Source organism: Dipodomys spectabilis, unplaced genomic scaffold (genome assembly GCF_019054845.1).
Source record: "Dipodomys spectabilis isolate Male_0828 unplaced genomic scaffold, ASM1905484v1 ptg000260l, whole genome shotgun sequence".
Classification (NCBI taxonomy): Eukaryota; Metazoa; Chordata; class Mammalia; order Rodentia; family Heteromyidae; genus Dipodomys; species Dipodomys spectabilis.
The window spans coordinates 2,536,448-2,552,138 of NW_024870937.1; the positions used below are offsets into that span (position 1 = coordinate 2,536,448).

The window sequence follows — 15,691 nt, forward strand, 5'->3', positions numbered from 1 at the left end:
CAGGAAGGTAAAAGTGGGAGAGAACAGGAGAAGGGGGTGGCACTGTCCAAGAAGAAATGTACTCTTACCCTGACTTATGTAACTGAAACCCCATCTGTACACCATCTTTATAATAACAAACAATGCTATCAAGTGTAAGTTAAAAGATAAAGGCCTTAGCCGGGTGCCAGTGGCTCATACCTGTAATCCTAGATACTCAGGAGGCTGAGCTCTGAGGATCTTGGTTTAAAGCTAGCCAGAGCAGGAAAGTCCTTGAGACGCTTATCCAATCAAACCACCAGAAAACCGGAAGTGGCAGTGAGGGACAGTGCCCAGGCCCAGAGTTCAAGGGCTTAAGTTATAACTGAAGTTTCAGATTTGTTGAAAGTGGCATGTCTTTAGTATAATTTGGGTGGCAGGTGGTACTGTGGAAGGAATGGACAAGCACTGCCATACAATTTACAAGTTCATGCACCCTCACATGCCAAGCACTCAAGTTTTTTCCTCAGTGGTTGCTACCAAGGGTCTACTGTATCTTGTGACTCTGACTGGTTAACCTTGGTTTTACCTGGCTGTCCCTGTAGGAGTGCCTTTCAAGTTTTTCCTGATGTTGGTTAGTGCTGATGCAAAGTTTCTGAATCCATAGTTTCCAAGAGGCTGCTCTAGAACAGCTGATCTACCCTGCCCTTGCCAGGGGAAACTCATCCAGGCTTTCTACTAAAAGGGGCAAAATAGCTGTTGGTTTGGGGATCTATAAAAAAAGCTGGGGGGTCAAAGGAGGATAGACATTCTGTGATCAGCTTTACTCCAGGGTTTACTACTGGCTGGACAAACCAAAGTTGGAGCTGGCAGAAAATGAAACTTCCATGGTTTTCTCAGTTTGCACCCATGACTGACCAAATATCACTCTCAGCTCAGTAAGTACAAGCTCAGGCACACCAACTCCTCAGACTGTCCATTGGAAATGCATCTCTCTGAAGATGGCAACAGAAGGCCCAATTCCATGAAAGCTACCCCACCATGTCACAGTAAATTCACAACTTAACCATCAACACTAGAAGCTCCTAATTTATAAACCTAAATGAAGTGCTGTGCAGTTTTCAAACTGTGACCTCTTGGTGGCAGCATGTTCAAGAAAAATCCAAAGTTTAACATGCTTCATTTCTTAATCCTCTTCTAAATGATGACTAGAAACCAAAAGCTACATGTTTTTGTTTTTTTTTTTTTTGTCCAGAGCCAATTTCTCCCCCTTGCCCAAATGTTCCTGTGGCATTTAAAAATAGAAAGATTTATAGAAAGAGGAGACTCAACACTCATTTCTTAAATTAAGAAATATTGTTTGTAGCCTTGTTACCCTCAGTATTCAAAGAGAATGACTTATCATCATCATCCAAAAAGCCAGTATTTGTTGTCTCAATTCAATAGGAAAAATGCTAAAAATGAACAAACAAAAAACCAACCCCCCCAAATCATTCTCAACTGTTGATACTATGTGAATGTGGATGAGACTTCAGCTTTACTACTATGGATTAAACATTTGTGTCCCTCTCAAATTCCTCTTAAATCCATCATTTTTCTAATATGAGGGCACTGGAGGCGAGGTCCTCAGGAAGTGTAGACGAGGTCACGAGGATGGGATGCTCATGACAGTGCCAAGAAGAGGAAGAGACACAAAGCTCCCTGGCTCACTCTTGCTTCTACAAACTTAGAACAGGGCTATGTGAAGATCTACCAGCACCAGCATCTGTACATCAAGAAGGAAGCCCTGACAAGACTAGACACTTATCTTGGAGTTTTAAGACTCCAGAACTATGAGCCACACTAATGTGTTGTTTAAGTCCCCTGCCTCAAGCAGATGAAGGTATCCACCAAGTCTCCTTGAATAAATGAGTCCAAATGCCATTAAATGTCATTTCCTAGAAAGAAGAAACATACTATTATTATTATTTTTTTGCCAGTCCTGGGTCTTGAACTCAGGGCCTGGGCACTGTCCTTCAGCCTCTTTGTGCTCAAGGCTAGCACTCTAACACTTGAGCCACAGTGTCACTTTTTTTTTTATTGTGAAAATACTGTACAGAGGGGTTACAATTACATGGGCAAGATAATGAGTACATTTCTTATCAAGCATTGTAGCCTCCTTTGTTTCCCCTTTCCATCCTCCCCCAACCAAAGTTGTAAAGTTCGTTTTGTTTTCAACATAACGACTTGTACATCTCATTGTTGCAATGGGTCAACCTGTATCCCTATTTAAACGATTTGTTTTTCCCCTTCCCCTCCACAAATATACGGACATCAAATACAGTGAAAGCAGGGGTTATACTGTGGGGGAGGGACATACAAACCAACAAAGGAATTATCTTATACTTCTGTCTTTTTCTGTTTATGTGGTACTGAGAAATAAAACACAGGGCTTCATGCACGTTAGGCAAGCACTCTACCACTAAGCCATATTCCCAGCCCCAGGAACATTTTGTTTTAAAGACAAGTCAGGCTGCAATCTTGATGCCTTCCTAGCAAGTACAGGCCCTGAGTTCAAAGCCTAGTGTGGCAAAGAAAGAGGAAGTCTGAACATTTCTATGGTTATTCAAAATTAAATTGCTACCATTTTCTTTTTCAAACTGCTAAAATTAAAGAGGAAATGCAATGTTACCTTTGAAATGATTTTGAAAAAAGTAGTGCAATCTAGCTCAACTATAGAGATGAAGCCCAAGTGGAAATTAACACAAATTATGGAAACTGAAATTCTGAGGAGGCCAAAGCTTAATGGTAAAGGTAGGAAACAGAGGAAACATGATTTCCTTCTTAGTTACTATTTTAGGATGCAGGTAGATTTCAGAATGAGATCTCATTCCAGAGTTTGTATGAAAGGTGGGGAAGTGGGCTGGGGAGTTGCTCACTGGCATAATGGTGGCCTACCACGAAGACTTGGGTTCCATTCCTAGCACAAAAAACTCCCCAAACAGTGGTGTGTATGGGTATATAGATTATAAAAGAATGAGTGGTAATGATGCCTGAAAGCCATCAAGAGAGCTGCAACTTTCAGCATGGCTAGGAAATGGACAGGATTCAGTCAGAGGCAGGTGGAGGGTGAGTCATTGCTCACTGGCCACGGGCTAGCCTCAGCACTTATGCTACTTATATGAACTTATTCAATATACACAACAAGTCCTAAAATTACCCCTGGTTAAGAGATGAGGAAACATAGCAATTTGTTTATTCATGGGGCAAAGCTCCGAGCTCAAATCTCTGAGCTCTTGAGCACCTGCTGCAGAGCTTCCTCCAACCTTGCTAAGTAATTTCTGAAGTAGAAAGTTTCTATAATAGAAAACAAGCACACACTGTAGAGGGGAGAGCACTGGACCTCAGGTCACAGGATCTCAGTCCCTGGTGGTGGCTCTGGCATGGCATGGTCCAATGTGTTCACTTAGCCTCTAAGTGAGGAAGTACACAGGTGCCCAGGTCCTCACCTGACGGTGCCACTGAACAGCACTGGCTCTTGAGGAATAATGGAGAGTTTGCTTCGGAGGTCGGCAAGGCCAATGTCACTGATTCTCACTCCATCAATCTTGATGCAACCTCCAGATAACTCCACCAGACGGAAGAGGGCCATACCCAGAGAGGACTTCCCTGGTGAGTCAGAATACAGGCAGAGCAGTAGCTCTATTAGGAACTTGTAGAAAGATGAAATGGTTTATCCTCATGTCAAAATCTCCTTTTCTTTTTCTAGCCAGTTACTCTTTTGATTGTCTACGTAATACATAAAACTATAGCAAAGGAAGAAGGTGTTAAACTTTCCTGACCTACAAAGCAGGCATTTAAATCACAAGCAACAGCCTGAGGACTATGAGGTGTTGATTCATTCTCTTAAGAGTTCAGTTCTCCTCAGGAAGAGGAACATACTTTTAGTTCTTCTCAGGTACCTTGGGGAGAACAGAGATCCCACAGCAAGCATCTGGGGACAAAGCAGAACATAAGATGTTTCTCTCTGTTCTCCAATTGTTGCTGAGGGAGACACTGAGGCAAGGCCTTGCATTTCTACAGCTGCAGCAGGGAGTGGAGAAGTTCTGGGAGAAACACACAGGGGAAGGAGGCTTTGGCTTGAAAAGGCAAGTGGCTGTGGTTGACTCTCCCAGGACAGAGAAATACGGCAGAAAAGCAGGTTTGGTGGATATGACAAAATGTAAGTTCAGTCTTGTAGTTACGGACAGAATAGTTTTTCTGAATTAAATCTGCATTTGAAAAGCTATGCATGCATACAGGAAGACAATGTCCATCTACCATAAACTCACTATTGCTTTTCTTTTTCTTCTCTTTCTTCCTTTCTTCTATTTGTTTTTTGTATTATTGGGGATTGTACTCAAGTTTGGTAGGCAAGCCTTTATGCCTCGATTCAAACTCCAATCTTTTTGCTTGTAGTTTGTTTTTCAGATAGTGTCTTGTGATAACTTTTCCCAGGTCAGCCTCTGTGATCTCGCCTTCCAGCTGGAACCACAGGCATGCACCACTAGGCTTCACCTCTACTGTAGTTTCTGACACATTTCCTTCCTCCGAGTTGAGGTCCTCCCAGAGATAGAACTTTGTTCCCTTAACCTCATGTAACAAGCATTCATTTACCCAGACTTTTCCACATTTTAGTGGCTGCAATATATTCCACCACCTGGAATTCTTACTTCTTAACCTAGTCCTCTGATGCTGGATATTTAGTTTATATAGGTTTATTATAAATAATGTTGTGGTACAAATCTTGTTGTTCAAATGTGAGCTCCTTAGAATTTCAGAAGCTCTTGAGAACTAGCAGATGACAGTAGTGACATATCACAATTAGAATTTTCATCAACTTCAACTTCACAAAATAGGGATGTTCCCTGCAGTGCTATTTGCTCTTTTATTTATTTTATTTGCTTTAAAATGGTATCTTACTCTGTGGCTGATGTTGGCTACAATTCACTATGTGCATGTGTCCCTAATAGCCTTGAATTCATAATCTCCTCCTGCCTATGCTTCCAAATTCCTGGGAGTACAAGTGTGTGCTACCACACCTAGCTTCAGTGCTATTTAAAATTGAGAAAAACTGATAACAATTGCAATTCCCTACCCACTGGGGACTAGTTAAAGACAAATTATGGTACATTCATAAAAGAGAATTGTCTATTATCCTGGTATACCCATCATTAAGTAACAGGGGAAAATACTCAAAATGACCACATAGGGTGAAATTGATTGGAATACATTGTACACATGTGTGGAGCTGTCACAACAAAACCCCATTGCACAACTAATGTGTGCCAGTAAAGAATTTTTTAAAATTGACCATTATTGGTAAACCTTCCTCAATAGAAAAAACAAAACATACACCAAAATGTCAGCAGAGTAACTTACATGTGGATAGTGTAGCATATTGGTGCTTCTCCTTGCCCATACTTTGTCGTATGCTTCAACTGTTCTGCTTTGAGAATGTGGACTGCATGACTGAGAAAGCACTAACTGCCATGAAATCAGAGCTCAGACTGAACTCAGAGAGTTTATTTCAGAGGGGCCTGAGATACTAAGCACTTAATGGACATCTACATTGTAGGGATGAATATAAACTTCACCAGCTGTTGACTAGCAGCTACATTCTAATGGTTTCTGCAGAGGCCCATGGAATCCTTACCTGACCCTGTCCGCCCCACTATGCCAATCTTCTCCTTGGGTTTGATGGTGAATGACACTTTCTTCAGGACCAGAGGGAGATTTTCTCGGTATCTCATCTCTGCATTCTCAAAGGTCACCTCTCCTTCTTGGGGCCAGTCATGGGGAGGGGCCTTGTTCTTGATTCTGGCAGGTGCTTCCAAGGAGAGAGTCTGGGGAGACAGGGGTGGCCAGTTCAGATTCTTAGGGGCAGTGAGGCTTTGCCATAGGCCAATAAGAGCAGAACAAGCGCAGCAGACACACAAAGGCTGCTGGCCCCTTGTTATGAAAGAACCTTTTAGGGGCTGGGAATGTGGCTTAGTGGTAGAGTGCTAGCATTGAGCAAAAGATGCTCAGGGACAGTGACCAGGCCTGAGTTCAAGCCCCAGGACTTGCAAAAGGAAGAAAAAAAAAGAATCTTTTAGCAGCAAAAGTTCACTTCTAAGCCAGAGAGAGACAACACATGGCTATCAAGCAGCCTGAGAAGGGTCATGGTTTCTAAACTGCTTTGACAACACTGCCTCTGGACCAAGGGAGACATAAAAGGTAGGGCATGAGGCCTTCCTCCACCTCCCTTCAATCAGTTTTTTTAAAAATTAGAATTCTTTGAAAATACCCTACTTATGATCTTGGGAATCCATTCCTGGTTTAAAAGGCTCTGCTCTAATTGCCTGGGCATTTTTGTCACCAACCTCACAATGTTGTAAAAGTCTGGTGGTCAGGCAGGAGGAGACTCCTAGCCTTCTAGGATAGTAAGGGCGAAAAGAGTAGCACTCTAGGAGCAGACACTTAGAAAGACTTTGGGGACAGGCATCTAGATTGGGGACCAACAGCAGGATGGCAGGCCTCAGAAATGTCTTTGATTTGCGCAGGGTCCAACTGTGCGCCACCACTGACCACTGGCTGTTCCTCTCCAGCAGGAGACTTTCACGGACTGCCATATTAACTGAATCCTACACATCTGTATCCTCCACAGACCACAACACCAGGCAAAGTGGCAGTATCAAAGGCAGATAACAGCTGTTATCAGATACTTGTACTCCTTACAAGAATAGTAATTTCTAAGTTTAAGAAATTCCTGGTAACTAATGAAGTTTATTCTCAAAGGAGCAGTGATGAAGAACCTCTCTGGTAGAAAATGCAGTTTACACATATTCAGCTCAAAGAGTAATTTTTCTTTTTCCTTTTTAAAAGTAAGATGTTATCTTTTCTTTTTTCAAAGGGTTTTTCAAACACACATTTTAAAGTCAATTATTTGGATCTCAGAATGTGCTCTTCCCATGTAAGCTATGACATTAAAGTGGCAAAGTCTCAAGGTAATTCAACAAAGTAGGTGACTTTTGAGAGATGAGTTAGAACATGAGACTCCTAAACTACCTATACTCCACTTCTTCTTACAGAAAGTTTTATTAGAGTTCCAACAAGGCCTCTAAGCAACATGCTGCTACACAGCAGGACCAGGGAGTTTCTGGTGGAAGGTGGGAAGAACTAACAGTCTCAGCAACACCTACATTTACTGGTTTCTAACTTGCCAACTGCAGATTAGAATTAGCCATGGGAGATTTTAGAAAACAGGAGCCTGGGGCCTAACCCGTCACTATAATATGAGAATCTCCCCAGAGATGGAAGTCCACATTAGTATTCACCAAAAGTTCAACAGTCGATCCTGATAGCTTCGTGGGTCAAGAACAACTAAACCACACTAAGAATCGAAACAATTTATAGACAGTGTAAACAAAATGTTATACTAAATAGCTGAATTAAAATGACAAGAGTCCGCTGGGTGCCAGTGGTTCATGCTTGCAATTCTTAGCAACACAGGAGGCTGAGTTCTAAGGATCATGGTTTGAAGTTAGCCCAGGCAGAAAGTCTCTGTGAGCCACTTATCTTCAATTAACCATCAGAAAACTGGAAATGGTGCTGTGGCTCAAAGTGGTAGAACACTGACCTTGAGCAAAAGAGATCAGGGATAGGACCCAGGCCCAGAGTTCAAGCCTCATAACTGACAGAAAAAAAAAAAAAAAGACCAGATTCTGAGCATTTTGAAAATTAGCCCATAAACAAGTTCTCAGACATTTAAAACATGAAATTCCTATGGTGTTCTCTTCACTGCAAGCAAGCTGGTGAGACCAAGTGATTTCATAGTGCAAGACCAGCTTACACTATACTTGTACTACTCTAGGGGCAAGTCATGGAGAGAAAATAATCCTCCCTGCACATCATGAGGTGGTAAGAGGTAAGACAACTTCAGGAAAAGCCAGATCCCAGTGAAGGCCTGTAACAGTCTGACCTTAATATAGTGGTCGATCCTCTCCACTGAAGTGAATCGAGCTTCTGTCTCAGATGCTAGTCTGACGGTAAACTGGAACAGCCCCGTTAACTGATAATGAAAAACAAAAATCCAAAAACAGAATTGTTATCAACAGGTGCCAAGCCATGCAACAGAACTCAGTTTTAAGAACTAGCTGATCATTTGCGGCAGCTGGTTTCAGGGCCTTTATCTCTGCAGTGCTGGGTACTCGAAAGTGCTGGCACCAAACTCTTACATCCAAAGCCCTTCAAGCTCTCTTTGTATGTCAGTAATACACTTTGGTAGCTGCGTTAACTTCTGGACCTTTTTCAGGCCCACAAGTTTATCAGCCTGCTGTGGCAGTCACAGCAGAGTTCCATCTGTGAGCAACCAGTGAGAATGCTTCCAGAAAAGGAAGATAAAAGATAGAAGACTAAGATACAAGTGAATGCAGAATCCCTGTGCACCTTAAACTGGAGATTCTGAACACCGTGGCTCCCTCATCAATCATTCATGAAGTCTGGGAAGCTCTTTGGAATTTCTTTGGCTTATTTATAATCTTTCCAGTATGGGAAAACGCCAAATACAGACAAGAGTAGAGTAGTGTAATGAGCCCCACGTATCAAAAGCCCACTTGGAAAATGACCCAGGGACCAACCACACCATCTCAGGTGTGTGTCCACAGCCAACTCGGCTCGCATTTCCCAGATTAACGGAAAGCAAATCTCCATCATCCTATCCTTTTGTCCATAAATATTTCAGCTTTTATCTCTAAAATAGGACTCCTTTTTAATTTTCATTTTATTTTATTGTTGAGATGCTATACAGAGGGGTTATAGTTACATGAGTAAGGCACATTTCTTGTTGAACATTATTACCCACTCCATTGTTGATCTCTCATTATCCCTTCCCTCCACCCCACTCCCCGACCGAAGCTGAAAAGTTCATTTCCAACATAATGTCTTAAGAATATCATTGTTGCAATGGGTCATCCTTTGTACTTCTTTCAGGATTTTGTTATTTCCCTTCCATTCCCCAAATCAGATAAACATATATACAAGATGGAGGGTACAAGAATCAAAGACAGAGATTACCAGGGATAAATCGGCAGAAAAATAAAAATAAAATAAAATAAGAAGAAAGAACTAGATACTGTACATTGGCGACATCAAGGCTGACAGCTAAAAAAAAAAGTGACCTGTTGTTTCCATGTCTTAAGAGTTCATTTCAATTAGCATCATTTTGTATGGTCATATGCACAAAGCTCTTGAGTTATCATGATTCTCTGCCAGGGCTATCCTATGCATATACTAATTATTTACAAATGAGGGAAACCATAGAACCTATGTTTCTTTGAGTCTGGCTTACTTCTCTTAATATTTTTTCCAAGTCTTTCCATTTCCTTATAAAAGGGGTGATATCATTCTTTCTGATAGAGGCATAAAACTCCATGGTGTATATATACCACATTTTCTTGACCCATTCATATATTGGCATCTGGGTTGGTCCCATATCTTAGCTATGGTGAATAATGCTGCAATGAACATAGTTGTGCTGGTGGCTTTTTTTTTTTTTTTGGGGTCCGGTCGTGGGGCCTGAACTCTGGGCCTAGGCGCTGTCCCTCAGCTCTTCAGCTCAAGGCTAGCGCTCTACCACTTGAGCCACAGTGCCACTTCCGGCTTTTTTCTTATGTTGTGCTGAGGAATCGAACCTAGGGCCTTGAGCATGCAAGGCAAGTTCTCTACCACTGAGCCACCTTCCCAGCCCCATTGTGCTGGTAGCTTTAACGTGGTTTAGCTTGAAATCATTTGGATAAATGCCCAGGAGTGGGATTGCTGGATTATAGGGGAGTTCTATGTTTAGTCTTTTGAGGAACTTCCGTACTGCCTTCCAAAGTGGTTGAACCAGGTTACATTCCCACCAACAGTGCAGTAGTATTCCCATTCAGCCACATCCTTGCCAGCATCTGTTATTATTTGTTTTCTTGATAATGGCCATTCTAACTGGGGTGAGGTGGAATATCAATGTGCTTTTGATTTGCATTTCTTTTATGGCCAGTGATGCTCAGCATTTCTTCATGTGTCTATTGCACCCGGCTATAACTACAGCTTTATAACAGAGTTTGAAGCTTGGTATTTGGTATTGATATTTCCCCAGCGTTGTTTTTCCTGCTAAGGATTGCTTTTGCTATAGGACTCTTTTTTTTTGGGGGGGGGGGGGGGGAGAAGGGTGTTGGTTGGGCACTGTCCCTACACTCTTCAGCTCACACCAAGTGCTCTACCATTTGAGCCACAGCACTACTTCCGGTTTTCTGGTGGTTAACTGGAGATAAGTCTTACAGACGTTTCTGCCCAGGCTGGCTTTGAACCACAATCCTCAGATCTCAGCTTCCTGAGTAGCTGGGATTACAGGTGTGAGTCACCAGCGCCCGGCGTCAGGACTCTTTTTAAATTGTTTTACTTTATTGCTATTATAGAGGTGATATAGAGAGGGATTACAATTATGTGAGTCAGGTAATGATGACATTTCCTTTCGTACAGTGTCTTTGGTTAGAATGACTCTTAAAAAAAAAAAAAAAGCAACTCTAATATTATTTTTAAAATTTACATCTGTAGGTGTGGCTCACTGCCTAGCGAGTACAAAGCCCTGAGTTCACTCTCTCTTCATGTCCTCAATAAATTTTAGACCAGAAATGGTGGTTCATGCCTAGAACCCTAGTTACAAAGAGGTAAAGATCAAGAGGATTTTAGTTTGAAGCCAAATCAGGCAAAAAAAATAATGAGACTCCATCTTAACAAGCAAGGTATAGTGTTACATACCTGATATCCTAGCTACAAAGAGAATCCCAATCTGAGGTTGGCCCCAGGCAAAAACAATAGCAAAGCAAAATACAACAAATAAAACTCCAAAATTGGAATGACAACTAAAAAGAGAGACTTTATATAAAAAGGAAGACAAAAAAAAAGGGGGGGAGCAGTAGCTCAAGTGATAGTACCTGTTCAGTAAGCCTGAAGATTCAGCTTAATCCTCGGGACAAGCAAAGCAAAACAATCTACTTAACAACCCTCAAATATCCAGTCAGTATTCATGTTAGAATTTTTTTTTGAGTTATTTGAAGACTTCTAATTATCCCTAGGGCCCAGAAGGGTTCACCTATAAATAACATTGGGGAAATCAGAGGCTGAAAAAAATGTCAATATAAGCAGGATACTAAAGTCAGAACTATTAGCTGAGTGTCAGTGGCTCATGCCTGTAATTCTAGCTACTTTAGAGGCTGAGATTTGAGGATTGCAGTTCAGAGCCAGCCCAGGCAGAAAAGTCCTGGTGAGACTCTTATCTCTAATTAAGCACTTAAATAACCAGAAGTGGAGATGTGCCTCAAAGTGGTGGAGCCTTGAGCAAAAGAGTTCAAGGACAAAGCCCAGGCCCTGAGTTCAAGCTCCATGACTGACAAAAAAAAAAAGAAAGAAAGAAAGATTTCATAGAAGACCAGAAAGACAGCAGAGATGGTACTACTGAACACAGAAACCTATGATTACAAAGGCTTTTGTTTTTGCTTATTAGAATATCTAATTTTTCTTTTTTTGGTGGGGGCTGGGGCTTGAACTCAGGGTATGGGCACTGTCTCTGAGCCAAAGCAAATAAATTTGCTAACGTTAGCACCCTACTACTTGAGCCACAGCTCCACTTCCAGCTTTTTAGTGGTAAATTGGAGAATAAAAGTCTCACAGACTTTCCTGACCAGGAAGGCTTTGAATCTTGATCCTCAGATCTCAGCCTCTGGAATTGCTAGGATTATAGGCATGAACCACTGGCACCCCACTATCTAGTAAGTTTTGAAAGATTTCCTTTCTATTAAATAGTTGTATAGAGAAAGGGGTTTCAATTCCAGAAGTCAGATATAAAGTCATTTTTTATTGCTTTTTTTTTAATGACAAAAAAACAGCACCTTATCTCTTAAACACATGCAGCAGAGTTAAAACCTTTTATTCCTAGATTTCATCCCTACACTTCTCCCAGCCTTCCCTGCCCAAGACAAATACATTGTTACTGTCAGATTAAACCAGAAGATCTAGGAATCCAATGGTGAGATAGCAGCTTACGGTGAATTCTCCATTTCTGTCCAAGTCATGCTTCTCTATAGCAACAAAGGAAATTTTCATACAAGGACTCCCACCTGGCCCCAACCCCAGGCACTGACCTGGACAGCATAGGAGATGGCAAGACCAGCGTAGGCCGGGGGAATCTGCCCATGCATCAGGACAATCATCAGTCCAGTGGTGGTGATCAGGGCAATGCTGATGAGATCCAGCCGCACAGCCAGCCACCTCATTGCACAGGTGAACAAGAAGAAAGGAGCCTGGTTGTCATCCAGTAGCTCCTGGTACCTGTGGGGGAGATGGAACATCTAATGGGTAATAGAGTACAATTGTTCATGGATGATGGTCAAGCTGAAGCCTCTATGCTTCTTCTTCAGAGGCATTATTTTTTTCCTTATTTTCAGCTAAGAAAGAACACAGGAACTTTAAGAGCACAGGTGTTATTGGCTCCACAAAGGAGGATATGGGGTGTTCTTATGATAGTTACCCTTTCAAAAACAGCCAAACCTCCTATTAGGATATTAGGGAGGAAATATCTACCTTAGCAGCATAGGAGAAGCATGGGAAAGGAGATTAAGAGGCATGTCAGGCTTTGGAAAAATGTCAGGATACAAAGGTAGACAGCAGAACATGACCAATGGCAAGAAAGAGAAAATCTCAGGGTCGATGTGGGAACACTGCCCAGTGTGTGTCCACACACTGCTTATATGGAGTAGTACTTGTTACCCAAGGCCATAAGCCTAAAGAGCATGAAGGGCGAAAGAGCCATAGCAAGAAGAACTCAGACAGCCTGCCATGAAAGAGCATGGCACTGCTGTCACCAACCCTAGAATATGTGATTATACCCACTGAAGCTTGCTGGAATGATACCCAGCACTATGCTTGCTTTTTTCAGAGAGAGAGAGAGAGAGAGAGAGAGAGAGAGAGAGAGAGAGAGAGAGAGAGAGAGAAGAGAGACGGGGGGAGGGGAGGTACTGAGGCTTGAAATCTTGCTTAGCTTTTTTACTCAAGGCTGGTACTCTACCATCTGAGCCATAGCTCTGCTTTTTTTTTTTTTCTCATTAGATGGAGGTAAGAGTCTCAGATTTACCTAAACTGGCTTTGAACCTTGATCCTCAGATCTCCGCCTTTATAGGCGTTGAGCCACTAGTGGCTTGCTTTTAGTCAGCATAAACTGGTTGTATGGGGGGAGGTAGGGGGTTCCCAATGTAACATTTCCTTATGTATATACAGTATAGCATCTACACCCCTTCTGCTCCCTCCAATCCCACTATCCCTTCCCCAAACATATTCAACAGGTTTCATCGTCCTATTTTCACACACGCAAACAAACTACTCTCACTACATTTGTCCTCATATACTCCTCTCTCATCAGCCCTCTGCCTTTCCAGTGGAGCCAGCCATATTTTCCTAGAATTTTTTTCTTTTCTTTCTTTTTTAGTATATATTAATTGCATCAAGAGGGTCTTCCATGGTGTGCTTCACATATACCAAAGTTTAAGCAGAACTATTTTTCTACTGCCTTTTCCCTTCCTGTATCTGCAACCTAGAGTTACCAACAACTTTCATAAAGCCTCCTGATATGGATTTCATACACAGTTACAATGGTTTTGTTTTTGTTTTTGTCTGTTGTGGGGCTTGTACTCTGGGCCTGGGCGCTGTCCCTCAGCTTTTCAGCTTAAGGCTAGCACCCTCCCAATTGAGCCACAGTGCCACGTCTTTTTTCTGCTTATGTAGTGCTGAGGAATTGAACCCAGGGCTTCATGCATGCAAGGCAAGCACTCTACCACTGTGCCACCTTCCCAGCTCTTTGAAATGATTTTATTATTATTATTTATTTATTATTTTTTTTGTTGGTTATGGGGCCTGAACTCTGGGCCTTTGTGCTGCCTCTCAGCTCTTCAGCTCAAGGATAGCACTCTACCATTTGAACCACAGTGCCACTTCCACCTTTTTTCTGCTTATATGGGGCTGAGGAATTGAACGCAGGGCCTCATGTATACAAGGCAAGTACTCTACCACTGAGCCACCTTCCCAGCCCCTGATTTTATGTTCACAGAAAAGATATAGAGCTAGCATAGAGAGTAACTGTATACTCTTTGCTCTATTTCCCATAATTTAATTTTTTATAACTATAATATGTTATGAAAACTAAGAATTAAACTGGAAAAAACTATACCGGTATATTGTTATTATTAAAATTCTATATACTATTTGGATTTCATTTGTTTTTCCACTAATGTCTATTTTCTGTTCCACAATCCAAATCTAAGACAACACATCACACTTAGACAACTGATGTCTTCAAAGGAATAAAAAGAAAGCACACATATTTTTGAATATGCACTGGAATTTCATACATAAACAATATTCAATGGCTAAAATCATGGAGCATTAGTATCAATGACTATCTTTTACTATTTCAATAACAAAAATCCCACCCCAAAAAACAAAAAATTTCCCAAATACAGCTTTTGAGGAACAAAAGCCAGTAGATTCCACATCTATGTTCTCTTCTCGTTTACAAAGAAATGCACAAAACAACTGGATTTTCAGAGATTGCCCTATAAAATCACCAATACTTTTATAATGAGGTTTCTGTTCCATACTCTGACCTCAGCAGCACTAACCTGTGTAGAAACTCATGCCCTTTGTTGTAGGCATGGATGGTGGCAAGGCCTTGTATGCTGGATGTGATATGTGAGAGAAAAGGTGACTGAGTGATGTTGTCCAGACGCTTCAGCTCACGAATCAGGACCCTGTGAGAGAGCAGGTTCCAGTCACAGTGGGAGGCCAGCCTCTCTGGTTTCCTCCCTGCCCTGGCAGACACCTGCACCTTGTGGTTACCTGGAGACGATGTGCAGAACTGAAAAGAGGATGACAAGGGGACCCACAGCCACAAGGAACCACGGGAAAACTCCTGCGATCATCCCAACACAGAAGAATACCAGAATAACATTCTGGATGAACATCTCAGCCTGGAATGGCAGGCGGACATCAACTGCGGAAACAGCAAGGGACCAAGTGTCATTCTTTTGGATCCCTAAACCAGGAAAATAGTCAACATTTTAGAAAACAACAAGAGGATCCACCAAATTTCTATGTGAAGTCTGTGCTGCTACTGACCAAAGGAAAATCTAGCAACTTGGTTGCCTTAATTTTTCTTGGCCTAAGAAAACCACCTTCTATCCTTCCTGCTCTGCTTTCTTCCTCCCTCTCTTATTTTATTGGCAGTACTGAGGTTTTGAACTCAAGGTCCTGAGCTTGCAAAACTGGTACTCTACCAGTTGACCCACTCTACTGGTCCCTTTATGGTTATTTTTAAGGTAATATCTTGCTTTATGTTTGGGATGGTTTAGATTGAAATCTTCCTGTTTGTTTTCCTTTGTTGCTATGTTGACAAGGTATACCACTGTGCCCAGCCATTAGTTGAGATGGAATTTTGCAAATTTTTCTGCCTGGGCTAGCCCTGAATCGTGAGCCCCCATCTCTGCCTCCCAAGTAGCTAGGATTACATGCTTGAGCCACTGTGCCTGGGCTCTACCCCTTTTTTATTCACTAGGCAAACATTGTAACACACCCTTTAGAAATATGCTAGTCGTAAAATAGCTAGAAAATAAATATGCGAATTAGACAGAGATAATCCACATTT

The 15,691-nt window shown here is 41.9% G+C and overlaps 1 protein-coding gene across 3 annotated transcripts in view; it reads right to left on the reverse strand.

Moving 5' to 3' along the window:
* The window catches only part of Abcc5 (ATP binding cassette subfamily C member 5), a 79,543-nt gene that overhangs the window by 8,807 nt on the left and 55,045 nt on the right, over positions 1-15,691 (reverse strand). For all 3 annotated transcript variants that reach the window (XM_042699623.1, XM_042699624.1, XM_042699625.1), the window contains exons 21-26: positions 14,887-15,040; positions 14,670-14,798; positions 12,141-12,327; positions 7,940-8,029; positions 5,633-5,822; positions 3,447-3,606 (exon numbers count right to left, since the gene is read on the reverse strand). In XM_042699623.1, the coding sequence (XP_042555557.1) occupies positions 3,447-3,606; positions 5,633-5,822; positions 7,940-8,029; positions 12,141-12,327; positions 14,670-14,798; positions 14,887-15,040 (910 nt within the window). The remainder of the gene's footprint in view (positions 1-3,446; positions 3,607-5,632; positions 5,823-7,939; positions 8,030-12,140; positions 12,328-14,669; positions 14,799-14,886; positions 15,041-15,691) is intronic.